This window comes from Notolabrus celidotus, chromosome 19 (genome assembly GCF_009762535.1).
Source record: "Notolabrus celidotus isolate fNotCel1 chromosome 19, fNotCel1.pri, whole genome shotgun sequence".
In the NCBI taxonomy this organism is placed as follows: domain Eukaryota; kingdom Metazoa; phylum Chordata; class Actinopteri; order Labriformes; family Labridae; genus Notolabrus; species Notolabrus celidotus.
The window spans coordinates 20,902,415-20,921,416 of NC_048290.1; the positions used below are offsets into that span (position 1 = coordinate 20,902,415).

A 19,002-nucleotide genomic window follows, 5' to 3' on the forward strand; every position below is an offset into this window, starting at 1 on the left:
TTGTGGTGCTGTGAGATTCTGAACCAGGGGAAACTGCAGAGGCTTCAGCAGCTGTCAAATACTTCTGTGGTACTCCTTTAAAATAAGAAACTAAGGTCAAGAGCAACCACCACAACAGAAACTAGCATATCATACAATAACTAGATGACAAAGAGTGAGGCACCCAGCAGAAGGGGGGGTTGATTAGTTCCCTGTGACTTTAAGTGTTTTTGTTTGAAAAACCCATCCCTCCTATAGGCTAATGGTAGCTCTAGGGGCTAGCCTGAAGCAGAGATGATGAGCTCTGTTAAGCTCTTTGTTGTGACTATACAACCCCGGGATCTTTGTAGTCTTAAGAAACCTCAAGTGACCTCGCTCAATTCATTAATCAGTTTTTAGGAGGACAAAATGTTTCATGTTCACCCATGCAGCGGTACTCTCTGAGACCTGTATAAGCAGAATCTGAAGTGCGTTCTCTGTCAGAGTACCCCTCTAACTTCCCACAGAGCAGTGGATGTGGACTTGAGGCCTCTGTGCTGTCAAACTGGATGGAACCAAAACACAGCTGACAAACTACGAGAGGAACTTTTACAATATTTTATTCCTTATTCCGAAGAAAGACAAGCCCACCCGTTGTCTTGTAGACCTTTGACTCACGCTGTCTTGTGTCCAACTTCATCTGTCTAAAAGTTACAATCAGATTTTGACAAAGCAATTTCTGCTCTGACTCATAGCTGCAACTCAGCCAGAAATGTAGAAATGACAAAAAATATCTGCCAGGCTGACATCTTGAGAACTTATAGGGACACGTATGCAGGGCACCAACTGTGCTGAGAGATGACTAGTCTTTTCTTGCTTTTATATTTATATACAAAGAGAGGAAGCAAATCTCCTTGTTTTTATTGATGCCTAAAAAATTAATCATTGACAAAATAATTACCTCATCATTTTCCACCAGCCAGTTGATTTATTATTACAGCTACACTGTGCTGATAAATTCAAGAGCTTATTAGACTGTTGAGGCTGTGTAGGGGTCACAAGTCACAAAAATCTGAATAAAAGACTTGACTTGAGCCTTGAAGTTAAAATTGTCAGGCAAAAAGCAGGTATACAGGCCCTGTATAGTCAGACATATGTATAAATATAATACATTTCAATAAAAAGGCCTCTGCATTGCTGGAATCTGGTGTCCAATAAGTGAAAACAAATGACTAGTACAGCTTAACAAGGTATTATTGGGTATAATTTGTGACATTTACCAGAACACACTTGGTAGAAATGGAATACAATATTCGTGAGAATGTTAAAACTAATGTATAATCACCTGAATGCAAAAAATAACCCCACTTATAATGAGCAGTTCTCCGTCCATAGATTCCAACATCTTGCTCCACCATGATTCTATCACAGCAGAGAACGGACAAACAAGTAACATATGCATGACTGTATTTAGTGGGTGGCTGCACAAAATGCAAAAGTTGGAAGATGAAGAAATAAAGAGTGGTTGTTGTGCAGAAAATAATTTGTACTAACAGTTTTTGATGGTGTAAACACAAAATGATTATACTGATAAAGCATCACATGAGCTTTTTGACCTTGAAGGCCATCATGGTTTCAGGTTGGGGGGAGCAAGGGAGCGTTTCAATCATAGACTGTATAAATGATGGACGTAGTATCCATGACTTCACCCATCTGTTCCTGAGCGCTGATTTGAAGCCAGGTGGCGGCAGCCATATTGGAAATGCTGAACTCAACCAAGCTTAGTGTGAGGTAAAGGGGCAGAGTTTGAGCCTCCTAGCCAACAGCTATGTGTTCCCACCTGTCAGTCAAGTCAGTCATGTACTTATTTGGGCAAAACTCGTAATCGAAATATCTTCTGAACTGGTGCGTTAGAAAAAATTCACCCCCCAACAGTGTGTGCCGATAGAGAAATTAGCTACGTAGCCCCAAGACGTTTTTACACACTGTACCTTTAAACTGAATAAACCAATTCCTGTAATAACAACTTCTGACTCACTACTCCTCAATACTCCATATTTTCATTAAGAAATTCGAGAAGGCTCTTTCTTACATACTACATTTCCTCTGAGCTTGTTCTCTACAAGCTCTTTGGAGGTCCTTTCTGTTAGCTGATGTGCTTCAGAATCTCCCATCAGAGTGATGACTGCCAGACGCCTCTCGCAGCTTAAAAACTCAGCTTATTGACATTTCAAGCAGCTGTAACCCACCTCTGCACCAGTAATGTCATCGTGATATTATGACTGCAGAGCTAAGCTCTTCTCCTCAAGGTGCTTACCTTATTTTGTCTGCACCCTCTAAGTGTAGATTTTAGTTTTCGACAACTTGCACATGGCTTTAAAAAAAAGCCAATTTTCAAAAGCTGGCTTCCGATCACAAAAGGAACCCTTGGTGTGACTCAGTTTGATGTGCACTTAAAGAGAAAATAGGACAGGCTGAAAAGAAGAGAGAAAAGGAAATATAAAAAGGTTTCTGCAGTGTGGGTATACATCTCTAAACTCAGAGTTCAAACATAAGGTATATTTTTCAGTGAATCAGCACAGTCAGAAAAACCCAGATGAAAGGAACAATGTTTCTTTGTTTGATCCACAGTATATACTTCAGTCACTTACAGAAAATAAAAGTGCAGTGGGGTCAAAGTGCAGAGGAGATAAAGTCTGTTTTCAACACCCCAACGTTCTGAAGTCCAAGTGCTTAAGTATGTGTTTCAGGTCCTGAAGGAACTAAAACTTATGATCTCTGTCCAGCTGAATGTGATTCAACCATTCTGTGCAGAAATTCTTCTTTCGTGAGCCAAATGTTTTTATGTCAACTGATATTTTGTTGACAACAAAAAGAGATTTTTTTTCTCTAAAGCTGCTGCAAATTGATTGATTCCTGTCAAACTGATCCAAAGTGTGTTTGTTGTCAGGGATATGAGAAGGCTCCTCCCTGAGTTTAAACTTAGGATCTTTGTGCCTCAAAAATTCAAACACAAAAGTCCAATTTATGCTAATCCTGATAGTTGAGTCTACAGACATTACATTGATCCTGATTCCAGGACTGAATCATATCAGGGTCATCTTGGGAGGATTTACACCTCTAATTAAACATTTAATTAGAGCCAGCTTGACTGCACACTTAATGTAAGGAATAATAATGTACGGCAACTAATTTCATTTGTTGTCTTCCAGGCCTTGAATTCTTCATTTGAATTACCCAGTCAAAATTTACTAAAGTGAAGATTATTTAACATGACACATTCCTATTTTCCTGTTGTGCACTTCCTGCTGGCTCAAAGTGAACAGAGCTCTTTTGAAAGAGGTGACGTCACACATTTTCAACCAATCAGTATTGAGCAACATTTGAACAAGCACCTAATGGGAGATAATCTGCTCAAAATCCACCCACAATGATCCATCTCGATGAAGCAGCTTTGAGTTTCTGAAAGTGTGAAACCTGGATGAAGCGTTGACTTGTCCTCACTGTCTTTATACACAGAGTTTGAAATATTGAGGCCAAGCTTTTCAGGAGCTCTGACGATACAAGTTGCTTTTTACATTACTGCCACTTTTAATTGTGATTTCTCCACAATCTGTCAGCTGTCTCTTCCCCCCCATGTCATTACAGTGCATCGGAGACTTTTTAGACATGGATAATTCATTGTAGTTATCATCATGTCTTCTTCACTTCCTGTCAAAAGTAGCATCATTGTCAGGTGTAGTTTAAATGAATCCCCTCTTGTGAACTACATCTACATCAACATCACAGCAAACCTCTCAGCCATCAGTAATGGGATGGTATAAACATGCAAAACACTGGTATGGGCTTAATGGTGTTTTCCAGGCACTCATTTGCATGTACTTCAGACACTAACTATCAGATCTAAATCGTAGGCCTAATTCATATTGTGTCAGACAAGTCCTCCTTCAAAAAAGAGGTACAAGAATATATTTCCACTTAACCATCCTCTGATGATTGGGGATATTATATTATGGGAAACGGTGCCCATCTGGCACCTTTACAGACTCAATCAAACCAGAAATAGGCTGTGAAATGATTTAACGGGCCTAGTCTACGGGGAATCATGAGAATATATAATAAAGATAGAATTTAGTCTCAGTATAAAATCAACAGCACAAAAAGATTATTCTTCCTAGCTCTCATCGTGCGACTCAGAAAAAAAATGTAATAGGATAAAAAACAAAGAGAGCCAGCTCAGTTTTTCCCTTGGTTTGGACCACAAATCATTAAAAGTCAACTTATCTGAGTTAAAACTGTTTCCAATTTGTACTTCAATAATTTCCATGAAATAAAACAAAACTCTGTTTTGTAATAATGTAGTTCTAAAGCCCTGAAAGTGATGTGAATACAACCCAGCATGTTTTTAGGAAGCTTTGAAGCAAAGTTTTTCCAGATACCTTTAACCTGATTGCCCCAGTTTTAAAGAGGTCACAAGCTGGAGCTGTCACACTTTTATTACCCAATTAGCGATATCAGACAGAGACAAGGAGATATGGTTTCGTGAATGATTAACACAGACCTGGTTTGCATTTAGTAGCTATAGCTGTTCTTGAAAAGTAGTGACTGCTGCTGCTGCTTTCAGATCCAACCAACTTTTACATTTCCCATTATAATGAAAAAAGCCTCCATAGAAATTTCATTACTGACGTTTAAATGCATGACACAGTTCAGAGGATTGAGGGGGAATTTCGCGAGGTCTGAGTTTTAATTTCTCATCCTTTCAAAGCTGCAATAAGTCAGAAACACTTTCAGAATCATTACCGGATGACTTTTTTGTTTTGTGTCTAATTGTAACATTTCCTACCTGTGCCTGTAGCTCGGGAACTCGCAGCCGCTGAGACACTCTTTAAAAACACATCCTCCGTATGTTCCTTTAAAAGTCCAACTTGTACGTAAATTGTTCTCCGTGTTGGGACCAGGTCACTGTGAGGCAAACTTAAAGCAGGCCCTCTTCTCTTTTTTGGTGTTTAAAGCCACCTGGAATATGAGCGCTTTTCTTTGTGAACCCCCGCTGGCAACAGGTGTTCATTTCACGTACAGGTGACAGTGAAGCATCGGCGCACTTCGCTGCTCCCTCGCTGAGCTCGTCAGAGTCCAACACCCCCCTCCTTCCTCCTCCCTTCCCCCCCACACACACCCCACACCTCCCCCTCCTGTGGCTGCCGCTGTTCTATGTTCAAAAGACTCAAACCACATTAATTGAAGTCAGTGCCACAGCCCTTTAAGCTCTTTAATGTTTTAAACCAATGCAGCTTTAATGAAAGAGTTTGTTTGTGCAGGCACAGGATGAAAAGCTGCTTTTTATGCCCCTAATCCCTGATGAGATCCAGCTAATGCTAACCACAAGAGGGTGTCCTTTACCTGATGTTGGAGGCCAAACCAGGAGAAAAAGTTACAAACTCTTTGTTGTTGAATAATAAAGTACGACAATTATGCCAGTCAAATACACAAGTCAACCTTCAGTAGAGACATGATGTGCGTCAGGTCCGTTTTCCTCCTTTAAACTAGGCTGTAAAACTGATACAACTTCTTGATAATTTGAGTTTTGGTTATTTGTATGTTCAGTAAATTTTGGTTCAAATTTAGTCGACTAAATGGCTTACTCTAAAGGTTCCCAGAATTAATTCAGAGCAGGGAAAATCTGCTTTTGGCTTTTTTTACACCATCTGCATGGAACTCCCTTCAAAGCACTTTGAAAATGAATACATTGGTTTATTTTAGTCATTTTAAATCATTATTTTTAAACTTTTTAACATCTGATTGCACCTGTTTCCACTGACTTTGTGTTAACATTACTTTTCAATGGTTTTAACATGACTTTTTAATTGTTGTCTGATCATCACCATTTTAAGGTTTTATCTTTTATTTGCTTGTCATGCATTTTAATGTTTCTTTTAAATGCTCAATGTCATTGTAAATGAGGGCTTCGCTCTCAATTATTTTCGAGTTTAAATAAAGATAATTAATTAATGAGTGTACAAGAATGCTACTCATTAGTCTATTTCTGTAAATGTACTTGCAAGTGCTTGATGTCTTATTATGCACTCTAGTACTTTGGAGTACCTTTATTTTTTATTTATAATTATTATTATTATTAATTAATTATTCATATGCATGTGTTTTTTTTTTTTCTTTGTTTTTTTTTTATCTATCTGTGAAGCACTTCGTAACTTTGTTTTGAACAGTGCTATAGAAATAAAGATTATTTTATTTATTATTACCTGCTATATTCTATATATAATTCATTATTACAATAAATAAAGTTATGCACACAGTTCAATCGTGCTGTTACGATCATGCCTCACAGGACTTTGCAGTAAACAAGACTGATTAAAATCATGAACTTCAGACTCCAGATCACATTTCTACTTTTATTTCATTTGTTTGAATCAAGCAATTGTATGTTTAAAAAAAATACATCCTTCTTTGATTTTCAAAACGTATTGAATATGCACAAACAGCAATACTTCATAATATAAGTAATAAGCATTCAATAAAGTAATCAATCTTTGGACAGGGTAATCTGTTTAATATAATCTTTCAGGAGAAATATACCCTCTTTTTATATCACTTCAACTACAGCAACAAATTCATATTTGTTTAAAATACACTACAAAACAGCTGTGCAAAGAAACACAAAGAATTTCAGTCATACAAGTTATAGACTTTCTAGCAGTAGTTTTTAAAAAGGCCTCTGTGTAAACAAGAACATGTTTGTTGAGTACTGAGTAGTGTTGCTGAACTACTGCAGACAAACATCCTCCAGCTATTAAGTGTCTGAATCAATGCTAACAGGCTGAATATAAATGCCTCTAAGGTTTTTAAAGCTTCTATGAGTGCGGTAATAAACACAGATAATAAAATCTGAGCTAAACATGTCGAATCCTGCAGCGCTGCACTTGTGAACACACACAAGTCTCTATGGCAGAGCAGTGATTGAGTTTTGCTTTATTTGCTACATACATTCAGAAGCTCAAAGTAAAGAGCAACAGTCTCAAAACAGAGGAGGGGATTCTCCAACAATCAGCAGCTGACATTTGGCTCAGTCACCAAAATCTGGGATGTCTTCGTAGGAGTAACCACGGTATCCTTTGGCAGCGAAGTAAGCGATTCTCAAATGGTAAAACCCAGGGAGGAAAACAAGCAGTCCGATGATGATGACTGGGATGGTGCGGTCTGGATGCTGCAGAGATAACACATGTGATAATGAGTTAGAAGCAGACATTTCTTGGTATTCATGAGGTTTGATCTACTTGAGGTCACAGCCATGATTCACTCCCAGACATCATGTATCAGAATATTTAACCCTGTAATGAGTTGCTGCAAGGAGCATAACAGAGTCTTTAATGTACTCATCAGGCTTTAACATACTTATCTCCCTGTCATCTGTCAACCCGGCACAACCCCCTCTGAGTGAGAAGGCTGTGCAGGAGGCACACACACACACACACACACACACACACACACACACACACACACACACACACACACACACACACACACACACAGAATGACTTCATCCGTCAGGGATCTGGTTACATGTAAATCATAAGCCATTTCATGTGTAGCAGCTAACGACCAGGAGGCACAGGCAGACTTTGTGCCAAGTGTAGTGCTGGGCTTCACCACCAGATGGCAGTCTTGTGCACAAAGTTACTGTAGCCCCCTCCATGAGTTTTTTTTTTAAGTGCTTCATGGGTTCATCTTGTACCTGTTATCTAAATATCCTGCTAAATATCTTTTGTGATTATGCAAGGCCGTTTTTTTTCAAAGTCTTAATAACCTTCAAAAAGACCATATCTCACGGTCTTCATGAGCAGATTCAGTTATCAGTTCTCATGATGTGGACATTGAGGTACTTCCATGCTAACTGAGAAAACTTTTTTCTGTCTGTGGCAAAGAGCAGCCTTGATTTCAAACTGATCCTTGACTCACCGGGAAAAAATAAACATGTTTACTGGGGAGATTTCATAAACAGTCCAAATAGCACAAGCCACCCTTGGGAAACATATTCTTGAAACACCCTCTTCCTCCGTGAGACATATGCAATATGACGATTGTATTCATGACGTACACAGAGAGAGATGTTTGTGTACAGTGCAAGGAGGTCATGGCAATCTTTTTTGAGACGAGAGAACACTGTAACATTCATGTTTATGTTGCTGCGCAGCTTCAACTGCTGTTGGAAGTGATAACAACTGATTACAATCGCATTGAATAGTCTTAAAGCCTCTGGAAACATAAATGGAATATTTAAAATTCATATAGAAAACCAAAATTGAATGTGTAATCAAGCTTTAAAAAAATTAGAGTGAAAACAAACATCCACAACTATGAAAAAACTCAGTTCAAAAACAGCTTATTTTCCAGTTCAGAGTATTTCTCAGGACTGTGTGGGCGTGTCCGCTAACTCTTTGATTGTAAGGTCACGTAAGGTTTCCAAGCCTGCATGTTTGAGCTTTCTGACTCTGGATCTAAAGACTTAAAAACTCCAGAATCTGAAAATTAATCATTTCAAATAGTCTCTTAGTGCTGAGTCACAAAATACTTCAGAATCAGGACTAGGGATGTACATTTTAAGTATTTTCCGTGATCGATTGTTGGAAATGTTAACGATCAATTATCGATTAATTGATAAAAAAAACATTATTATTCTTACGTCAAAAACAATGACAAATTAGTTGTTTTCCCCCTAAATATTCTCCACGGACATAATCTTATAAAGTGAAGGCTCATAATACTAACAGAAAAGTACTTCAGACTCACAGTGTCCAGTTTTCTGTCTACTCGTTCTTATTGAGAAAAATAAACATGTGTATTCGGTCAGGTGTCAGCCAGGAGCGCAACCGGGTCATAATCAGTCCCGCTGGGGGAAAGCTCAGACGGCTCTGATGTTGCTGATCTGCAAACGTAGCGTACCTGAATTTCCCACCTGTCTGTTGCCTTCGTATCCAAAGGTGGGAAATATCCTGTTTAAAGCTGTCAACCTTCGTGTCCGTGTTGTTGTTGGCAGCAGTTTTGTATTGATCCTCTTTTAAAATGCGGACGTGGAGACCTGACGCACAGCCACATGCAACATGCTTTAAACTTAAAACACCTCCCTGATAGATGAGTGTAATATGAGACCACATGATGTTTGTTCCACGTGACGGAAAATTGATAACAAAAATGTGTGTTTCGAGTAAGTTCTTAACAATCAATTAGTCGATAATCGATTAATTGTGGTCATCCCTAATCAGGACTTATATCATGTATCATTTGTATCATTTCATAGTCTCCGGGGCATTAGGACCATGGGACGCCCGGAGCAGCGGAGGCTGAAGTGTAGTATGTGCACGCAGAGGAGCTCGGCTCCGGGTGTCAGACGGAGCTGTTTGTTTAAACTCTGAGCTGTTTGGGGAAAGTTAGTGGACCGGTCCTGGGGGAACGAGCATAGCACTCGGCCGCGGCTCAACTCAATCACCGCCTAAAGTTTCTCCAAATCCACCGCAGTTCGGAAAATAGAAGAATGACAACAAGCTGTCATCTTCACCGGTGGATGTGCAGACAGGGACACACGAGCACAGAGGTTCAAAGAGTAGAGAGACAGAGTACACAGTACACAGACAGATTACAGGCAGTACGTGATTAGTAAGCAAGCTAATAAGTAGGTATGGTGGCTTAGGTAACAATGAGGGGAGCTGGCTGAGACTTCAGGAGACGATCTGAGCAGGAGTAATTTTATTAAACATGTGTGTACGTGACTCTGTTCAATTTATGATTTGTTAGATATTTATTTCATCATAAATATCCAAGTTAGCCCTGCCTTCTTTATTCTAGCGTTTGAACGGTATAAAAACTTGACTAATGATATTTCAAAAATGGATTAAAGTTCTGTTCCAATATTTCAAATGTATAAATTGGCATGTAAATGTGACTATAAATATCAAGGGTCGAACGTTTTTTGTTGATTTGGGTTACCAGAGGTTTTAAAAACAGATGATGGACTCCTTCCTGCCTGTTAAACCAAGCAAGAACAACCAAACTAATGCACATGATAGCAAGATACAGATATTGTATAACAAGGCCAAACAAGGCCACTGTTAGCCGTAGGGGTCATGTTTTACTTCAAATGTGATACATATTGTAACTCTCCTTGCTGAAGACCTTGTGTTACCCCTAGTGTACCACAAAAACTGCTGTTATACAAAAGATATAACAAAAGAATAATCAAACTACATTTTTCAAAGGCATCATTTCTTGTAAAAACCTGCCTGGATCCCATTCTTCCATTATTCATAGCTTGAACCTTGTGTAATGTGTAGTATTAGATATGCTATTTTGGCTAGCGTGGGCTAATTGGCAGGGAAACGGCTTGGATGCTTCCACTGCTGCCTTTATGTCAGATCACATTTTCTGCAATCAAAATCTGCAAACTCAAATATATATAATATGTGCAGGCTGCATCGTCACCCACACAGAGTCATGAGTTTAGGAAGCAGTAACCACAACAGAGGATTCATCAAATTGGCATTACAAGGTATGAAATATCAAAATCCTTAGTTAGATTTAAACACACACACACAGACACTGACATCTTTCTGGCCAGGAAAAGCAAGTGCGCAGTAAGAATTGGCAGCACGGCGATTTAATGTCAGTTCAACTGTTCAATTACAGATATTTAAAGATACGTTTCACAGCAGAGTTAGTGTTTTAATTACTGCTTCAGTTGAAATTTGGGAGGCTTTGTTGGCTCCCGTGGTGTGAGTCTGAAGTAGATTCTGATATCACGCTGCAACACTTTATTTTTTTTAGTACTGACTGAAATATTTCCGTACTGTATCACAGAGTTACCCAAAACTGCCACGCATCAAAAGCTGGCAGTAAATGTCTCCTCAGATAGGCTGTCACGTTTACTTATTCCTAAATCAGCTTGATCCTGAATCCAGAAATTTGCAGGATATTCACTCGAGGCATGTTCTTGGACCACTGCTCATGTTTAGACAACACCGTTTTGGAAGATTTACCCGTTCTTGCTTCAAGTTAGATGGAAAAATTGATTCCATCATCATGTCTGTTCGAGAAAAACAGGAGGAAAGATTGGTTGGCTCAGCTTTGTTTGCTTGTTTAGTTTAAGACCGCCTCAGCTTTGTAAGGGAGCGAGAGGGTTTGTTGTGAGGGATGAACAATCCAAACATGATGTTAGTCGGAGGGGTGCTACTTACAGCTCTATAAAGGCAAGAATCAGGACAGACAATCTGTACTACAATACAGGAGTAACAATACATTGCACTGTATTGTCATATAATTGACTGAGGAATATTGTGTATATTTCCAAAGTTCAATTGTTCATGTCACCCATTACAAGCCATCTTGCGGCCTTAGATCCTCAAGTGGGGTATTTTTGGTCGTTCCAAAGTCGAGGCTCAAATCTAAAAAGGGATTGGAATTCTCCATCAGAGCCCCTCGACTTTGGAAGACCTCCCTGAGGAGATGAGGCTCGCAGAGTCAGTGACATCTTTTAAATCTCTTCTTAAATCCCATTTTTACAGACTTCATGCTTCTAACCGCTTTTACTTCTATTTTATTATTATTTTTAGCTTTTATCCAACTAATTAATTGTTTTACATTTGATTTGATTGTTTTATTTGATTATTCATTGTTTTAATATATTTTCATTTATTATTTTAATGCTCCTAATTTATCCTATATTTTTTCTAATTTTCTCGATATGATGTCGTTTCTCATTCTGAAAACCTCTTTTATTGTCCTTTCAATACTTTTATTTAATTATCCTTTTTTATTTATTTATTTTATTTATTTATCTTTGAAAAACCTCTTAAACAATGATTCATTGGTCTGTTGTCACAGCACTTCATTCTGTTCAATTTAAGTTTATTCTTCTTAACCTTGCGTTTAATTTCTCCTCCCTGTCTGTCAAAAGGTTTACTTTGTTATTCAAACCATGCTTTGTTTGTCAAAGCACATTGTAAATATTTGTTTTTAAAGGTGCTATATAAATAAAGTTATTATTATTATTATTATTATTATTATTATTATTATTATTTATTATTATTTACATTTGCCTTTATAACTAACAGAACAAAATCACTGCATGTTAACTATATACAAATAATTTTATTACTGTAAAGAGAGCTGGTCCAGCTGCTTCTGGCTTCTCCTACATCATTTTCAATTTCAGAGTCTGCAACGACGCTCCGCTGTCATCACGCCTTTACACTTTCATAGTGATCTCACAGTGCCATAATATTGGTGTCCCAGTGTGATTCACATTGTGTTATGGAAGCATGAGAGCTAAACACACAGTGGGAGCTTCTCACACACGCACACACACACTCACTGTTCTGCCCTGCCCGCTCTGCAGACTTAAAGTGATCCCATCTCGCCCCTGTATCGCCTCTGTTACTTCCTCCTAAGCTGGCACAGCGGTGGGACGACTTGGACTCTGTGACATTCATATTGCAGGGAAATGTTGCAGGGTGGAAATACTGCACCTTGAACTGTCAGTATATAAAGAGCAATAGTGTATGCTCAGCTACAGTGAGCTAACCAGCAAAGTCAATTAGGTCTTGATCTACAGTAAATGTATCCCAAAGTAGACCTGGCTGATCAACATGCTTTCAGAGGTGTTTGGAGAACCATGCTGAAAATAAAACAAATAAGGGGCCGTCCATACAGCTCCTCTGATTCACATATAGAAGCAAAACAAAAAGAGATCTTCCAAAGCGGAATTACATTCAGAACAGACAGGAGGCAGGCAGCTCAGACAGAGACATATTTGGCACAAATGGATTTTCAAAAGATGTGTGTTGTGGGAACAGGCCTGACGGGGTATTTACTGTCAGTTCTAAAAAACACAAACACTACAGGAGAATGTGACCTGCTTCACAATAAGCTGCATTTCAATATTAATACTGGGGCCACATCTCAACTACAGTTCAACAGTAAGCAGGAACAAAAAGAACCTGAGCCAGGAATAGGTTTTGCATAGGGGTTGAAAATCTCTCATAAATTACCAGATATTCTCCCGTAAAATTCCATGGGAAGTTAAGCTGGGGAATTTGGGAAATATTCCAATATTGGAAACCTCAATGGGAATTAACATAGAATTTAGGGTAATTTAATTGAAAGGTATCATATCCAAGCATAAATATGTGTTTTGTTATAAGCAGACATCCATCCAAAATAATACAATTAAAACAGATTTATTTGTAAGTAGAACTTTATCAAGATCTAAATATTTTACAAAACAATCAATTATTTCATTGAAGAACAAAAATATGAATGTTGAGTTAAAAATGACTCATCCCCCCCCAACCAAATCTATTTAAAAATAAACAAAAATGCAATCCCAATAAAGTCCCAATCAAAAGGTTAAATGAAAAGAGCCCCTCTCCCCCCAAAAGAGTCCCATTCCACATCTTCCCTCAAGCTTCAGAAATCATGTGTGCATGTGATGGAGGAATTTCACAGTGCATGTAGGGGGCGTGGTCTCAATAGCCCTGCAGTGAGCAGTGTACTACTGCATGTGATTGAGGAATATCACAGATATTCAACTGTATTTGCATGAAATCCGGTTGTTTTAGTCAGGATAATGCTAAAATATATATTCCCCGACTATATATAAGTTCCCTATTAAGAGCCAATCTTCAATTTAGTACATTCCTGGTTTATTAATTTCCATGGAAAGTTTTGAACTTTGAAAATTCCTGGAATTTTGCAACCCTATCCAGGAACCACTTCATGCTAGTCACTGTTTGAACAAATGTGATAACATAATTGATCAAACTCACCTCCACCTCGATGGTTCCTGACAGGAGGAGAGCCCCGAAGATTATTAGCAAGGAGCCAATCAAAAAGAGGAATATTGCCAGTGCGATTGCCTTGTACGGGACCTTTGGGGGGCTTTTCTTGAACTGTAAAAGATTAAATAGTAAGACAAACATTTAGTTTTCTGTTAGTTTTTCATCACACACGTTCATTTTATTTATTTATTTATGGTTTATTTGTTAGGGGCAGATATAGTATATTCTTTTGCAGTCAGCTACAGCTCTGTTATAAACACAGAGAGCTTTGGCATCTTCCCAGGGAGCCATTATTTGGGTACCCCTCAAATTAATTGGGTTTACTAATTACCAGCCTCCCGAGTAATCCACAGTGAGCGTCAGGAGACACAAGAGACACTGTCAGGTTTACAGAGGAGGCAGCAGAGGTTTTCTCACCTGTAAATCTATGTAACCTTCATCATCTGCAGCCAGCCGGGAATACTTGACCTTGTTGTTGGATGCTCCAGCACCCAACATGTTGCTTCTGGCTGCTTTCATTATGGCATAAGAGCTGTTTGGAAACAGAGAGAGAGAGATAATCGTCACTCATCGTTTTCACCATCATCTTTCATATCTGCCCAACATGACTCTCTGACGATAAAATGTTTTGTCTTGAAGGTTTCTTTTAATTGTAGTCACTTCAAAATCCCACTTCTTCTGTTTCAATCAACGACTGAAGAGCTTGATTACAACTTTTAATTCAATGTCGCCTCACTCAGACAGATTTATGTTCAAATAATCAACAAGTTATTCTACTAAAATTATTTTAATTGAGAAAAAATGATGGTATAACTGCACTGAAGGTAAAAAATATAACCTTACATTTCAAAAGTGCAGGTAAACTACAGCTTTCATAGGACCCTCTTATGGTAGATAAATATATGTATAATACACATAGTCACAACACCCCTACCAAGACACACGTCAACATACTGACAAATAAAACAACAAGAAACACTAAATCTGTGACCAATGGTTCAGAAAGGTCCTGCTGCAGGCGCCTCTCCGTCAGGATCAGATTCTGGATCAGATTCAGAGGGTTGAAGTAAAGCAGGTCTGTGAGCAGCCATGTCTATGCAGCCAACATGTAAACATTAGCTCAACGCGCTGCAGAGCCGAGGCCACATCCACTTCCTGGGGGGGGGTGGTCAGAGAGAAAACAGACCGTTCTGAGCAGGGCTGAAGAAGAGGGTTTTTCAGGCATGCCAAAATCTGATTTCAAAGTGGGTTTTTTTAGCATAAACTTTAAAAACATGTTTTGGGGACCTCTTAGACCAGGGGTGTCCAAACTTTTTTCAAAGAGGGCCACATATGATGTTGTCAGAATACCTCAGGGCCAGTGGCTCCTATTGAGACTTAGGAATCCCAAAAGTTGTATATGAAATATTTATTTAATAACAATCATTTTAAATTTAGTCTCAATAAATCAATAACTAGGTAGTCCTCAGTTCTCCACAAGCCATGTACACATGAGCAAACATTATCTTCTTCTGGAGGAAAATGTTTTTCATTAGGGTTCGGCAATGTGGGAAAAGTATTGTATCATTATTTTCCTATGGCAGGATCATGATCTAGATTTCATTACACTTCTTTTTTATGTGGTTTTTAAGACCTTTCTGACAAGCAGACAACATTTTAAGAACAAAATAATTATTTTCCTGAGTTCTGAACATTTTTGATGCACCAAATTTTGCCTTTTCTGCACAATTTCATTATTTGATCTTGTCTTATGTCCTCTTTTGTGTCTTCAGAAGTTTTAGTGTTCATCAAGAACATTTTCACATCATGATAAAAAGATTAATTTGAAAACTTGTCAACTTTAAGAGTCCTTGTGTTTCTTCTTTATTGCCGTCTTGCAGAATTCCCAGAGCTTTGGCTTTAGACAGGTAGTCCATATGAAGCTTTTTGAGACGTTTCTGGATTGACTTTAGTTTTGTTTGTAGAAAGAAACTGTGATTAATTTCTTTTCTATAAATAACACAATTTAAGATGGAAGCTTGGGGCCATAAATAAATGGACATTGGGCCGCAATTGGCCCCCGGGCCGTACTTTGGACACCCCTGTCTTAGACCAATATATTTTGATGAAAAAAGCGTAATATGTCACCTTTAAGACTTGTTTTGCTCATAACTTGCCTCGTACGAGCCTTCAATGAAAATGGAAGCTGTGTTTTCCCTCTCTCTTCATGCAACCTGTGTGCACACTGCAGGGGAAGATATTTGCCAATTAACTTCTGAGAGAAAGAAGTAATTATCTGGTGCTCTTTTTTTTACCGCCATGGAGGACGCCGCCTTACGTGGAGTAATTGTGATAATCCCACACAAGTCAGTCAGCGTGAATAAAGATATGTTATTAAACAGATTATCACAGCCTTATCTGATGGGCCACATACACACAAACAAGGGAGGCGCAATAAAACATCACCACATTGATCTGTAGCAAAGGGACTCTGAGAAGTGGGACAGCAGGATGATGTGATACGATCTTCCTCAAGGCGTACGTTTTGTTTGTATTGGAAATTTTGGCTTGACACATTTGCGTACTAGAGGCCCCCACAGGGGACTAGATCCATGAATAAAAACTGTTGTTCCAGCTCAAACAGAGGATGAAGGAGCTCTCAGAAATAGTCTCTATTTTGCTGGCAGTTGTCACATCAACTTCCCACAGAGCCACAGTGATGAGGAGAGCTCCAGGTTACAGTCATAGTAATATTTCAGCACTTAGTGCGGCGAGGGAATACAGCGGATTGAGAGAAAAAATGGAGACGAGTGTTTACAAGGGTGTTCTAGATGTCCTTATGGTATTTGAGAAAAGTATGCAGGCTTAAATAGAAATATGTGGGGTATTCACTCGTATTTGTCCGGGGTGGTTTCAGAGGAAGAGACCGAATCCATGAGATTACTGTGATAAACTTGGTTTTGTTGCAAATCTTCCTTTTGCTCCTGTTTGTACCACTTGAGTCTAACTGTGAGGGGATGGCTGACTAGTACCAGGAACAACAATCATTTTAATGCTACAGTTAAGTGCTGGTCCACAACTTAACCTTCCCACATTTGATATAACTGCTCTTATATGTCACCTATCTGCACAGTGAAACTTGCAATTTGCATTCTTAGTTAATAAATCTAAACAATTGATTTTTCATGCAACTTTATTGTTTTCCTGAAGAGTTTACTTTGCTCTACATTACACTTGCACACTAACGACTTATCGATTTTTCCAGAACACTGTAGATATAACGCATTTTAACCCTAGAACACTATCGCCAGGTGAAAATCACCCGAGCAAACACATTTACATGATTTTCATTATGTTGAGTATGTCTGAGTGTCATGGGTCCCTGGGTAGCCTCAGCATCGTCTGTGACGTCTTTGAAGATGTGGGTGTCTCCCTACTCCAAAACCCGCTTTTTCCTACAGGCACGTGTTCGGGTGGTTTTCACCCGGCACTAGTGATTTTATCTTTCTCTCTCCTGCAGCTGTTTGTGTGTCAAGGAGACTGTGCCTTCACCAGATAAGTCTTAAATGTCCCAGGAATGGATGGACTGAACAACAAGTTTCCAGTTTCCTCATTTATTTTTTTTAATGAATTTTTGGTCCCAAATTCCAAATTTTTCAGTGATTTTGTAGCATTTTTATATAGGGTCCCCCCATGATACTTTTTTCATTCAGTTAGACATGGCACAGTTTAAAAGAAAAGAACACTACTCTAATTTGTCATGTATTGTCATATTTTGATATATTTTGATGACAAGTACTTTTGATTGGGTATATTATATCGGGTAAAAAACACCCGGCATTGGTGATGGTGTTACTAATTTTAGCGATAGTGTTCTAGGGTTAAGCTTATATCTATGACTCTGGGTTTAATACAGCATTATTTTTACTGTTTCAAAAGGCTGTTTAAACAAACAAAGGATTAAAACTTCCAAGTAGAAGAGTTATTTTGAGGGAATTTGATCTTATGATGCACTAATGTTTAATCCAAACTCCTGACTACAATGGTTCCCTTGAAAAAGCTTATTTGGACTTCTATGGTTTTTACACTACATATATGTCAAATCATGCATTATGCTGTTATGTATTGACATATTGTATTGATGCTAATGTAGAATAGGAATTTAAGTTGTGCTGTATCATACTTTACTTCTCCTGCAGTGTGCCCATTGCCTGTGTTACCTCCATAGACTGTACAAATAGGTTGCCTCCAATACATCATAACGAAGATATTAAAGTGACAACAAATGCAGCTTTGCAGGAATGTGAGCCCTCCAGCTCTAGAAGCGATTAACTCACTGACACATTATTATGAACATACAGTATAACAATGTAATAGCAGCTAATGTGCATTAGTAACTATGTCTAGCTGTGGATTCTGCATAGTAAACATGTAGTTCAGTAAAGAGCTTTACTGCTGAGTAAACAGTTAGCTTATTTAAACTGCTTTGGTTGCTCATGTTTAGCTAATAACAGACCTACCTAATTAGCTGGAGCATTAGCTTCTTAACAAAAGCTTCACAACATAACGTCAGACGCACAAACACTCAATATAAACTCGTCTCTTCACCTCGGTCCCCTCTTACCTTAAATAGAGGTAGAGATTGTGTTTTTATGTCGTGTAGGCTGCTCATCTACGATGCCACATCTACATGGTACTTTTCAAAACACGTCAACTTCCTTATTTTGAAGCAGTGCGCATGCGCGTGAAACTACGTCCTGTTTTAATCCTGGTGGGGTTCACAGGCTCCTGGTACAAAGTAGTCCAACTGCCGTGCATCTAATGACTCGAGTTAACCAATAACCACTGATGTGATTAAAAAACAATGGAGATATTTAACCTGGAAATTGGTAACAACTCCTCTGTGTATTTTTACTCTATTCCAACTTAACCCCAGTAAAAGCTTCAAGGTTTTACCAGCTGAAGTAGATCTCTTTGATTATTAAGTTTTTATAGAATCCTGAATTTATCTTTCAGTATTATAATGTGATTTATCTAGTGGTATACCATTACCAATGCAATCCAGCTGTATTTTATAATAATAATAATAATAATAATAATAATAATAATAATAATAATAATAATACATTTATTTATATAGCACCTTTTAAAAACAGGTTTACAAACTGCTTTACAGAGTGCAAGACATAGCAATATATAGAAATCACAAAAGCACATG

General features: G+C 38.4%; 2 protein-coding genes across 4 annotated transcripts in view; both read right to left on the bottom strand.

The window, feature by feature from the left end:
* Nucleotides 1-4,981, bottom strand: part of igsf9a (immunoglobulin superfamily, member 9a) — a 78,980-nt gene extending 73,999 nt beyond the window's left edge. Inside the window, exon 1 of the mRNA XM_034710024.1 lies at nucleotides 4,805-4,981. The gene's annotated coding sequence lies outside the window, so the exon portion shown is untranslated. The remainder of the gene's footprint in view (nucleotides 1-4,804) is intronic.
* Nucleotides 4,982-6,931: 1,950 nt separating this feature from the next.
* tmem230a (transmembrane protein 230a) lies at nucleotides 6,932-18,520 on the bottom strand. 3 transcript variants are annotated; one of them, XM_034710025.1, is made up of 5 exons: nucleotides 18,409-18,509; nucleotides 15,962-16,029; nucleotides 14,223-14,337; nucleotides 13,794-13,916; nucleotides 6,932-7,183 (listed from the first exon to the last, which is right to left on the bottom strand). In XM_034710025.1, the coding sequence occupies exons 1-5, from the start codon at nucleotides 18,454-18,456 to the stop codon at nucleotides 7,043-7,045; spliced, it is 495 nt and encodes a 164-aa protein (XP_034565916.1). In that variant the 5' UTR covers nucleotides 18,457-18,509; the 3' UTR covers nucleotides 6,932-7,042. The 3 variants fall into 3 exon arrangements, with proteins under 3 accessions (XP_034565916.1, XP_034565917.1, XP_034565919.1); XM_034710026.1 differs by lacking the exon at nucleotides 15,962-16,029 and having other exon boundaries at nucleotides 18,409-18,520; XM_034710028.1 differs by lacking the exon at nucleotides 18,409-18,509 and having other exon boundaries at nucleotides 15,933-16,009.
* Nucleotides 18,521-19,002: the final 482 nt, after the last annotated feature.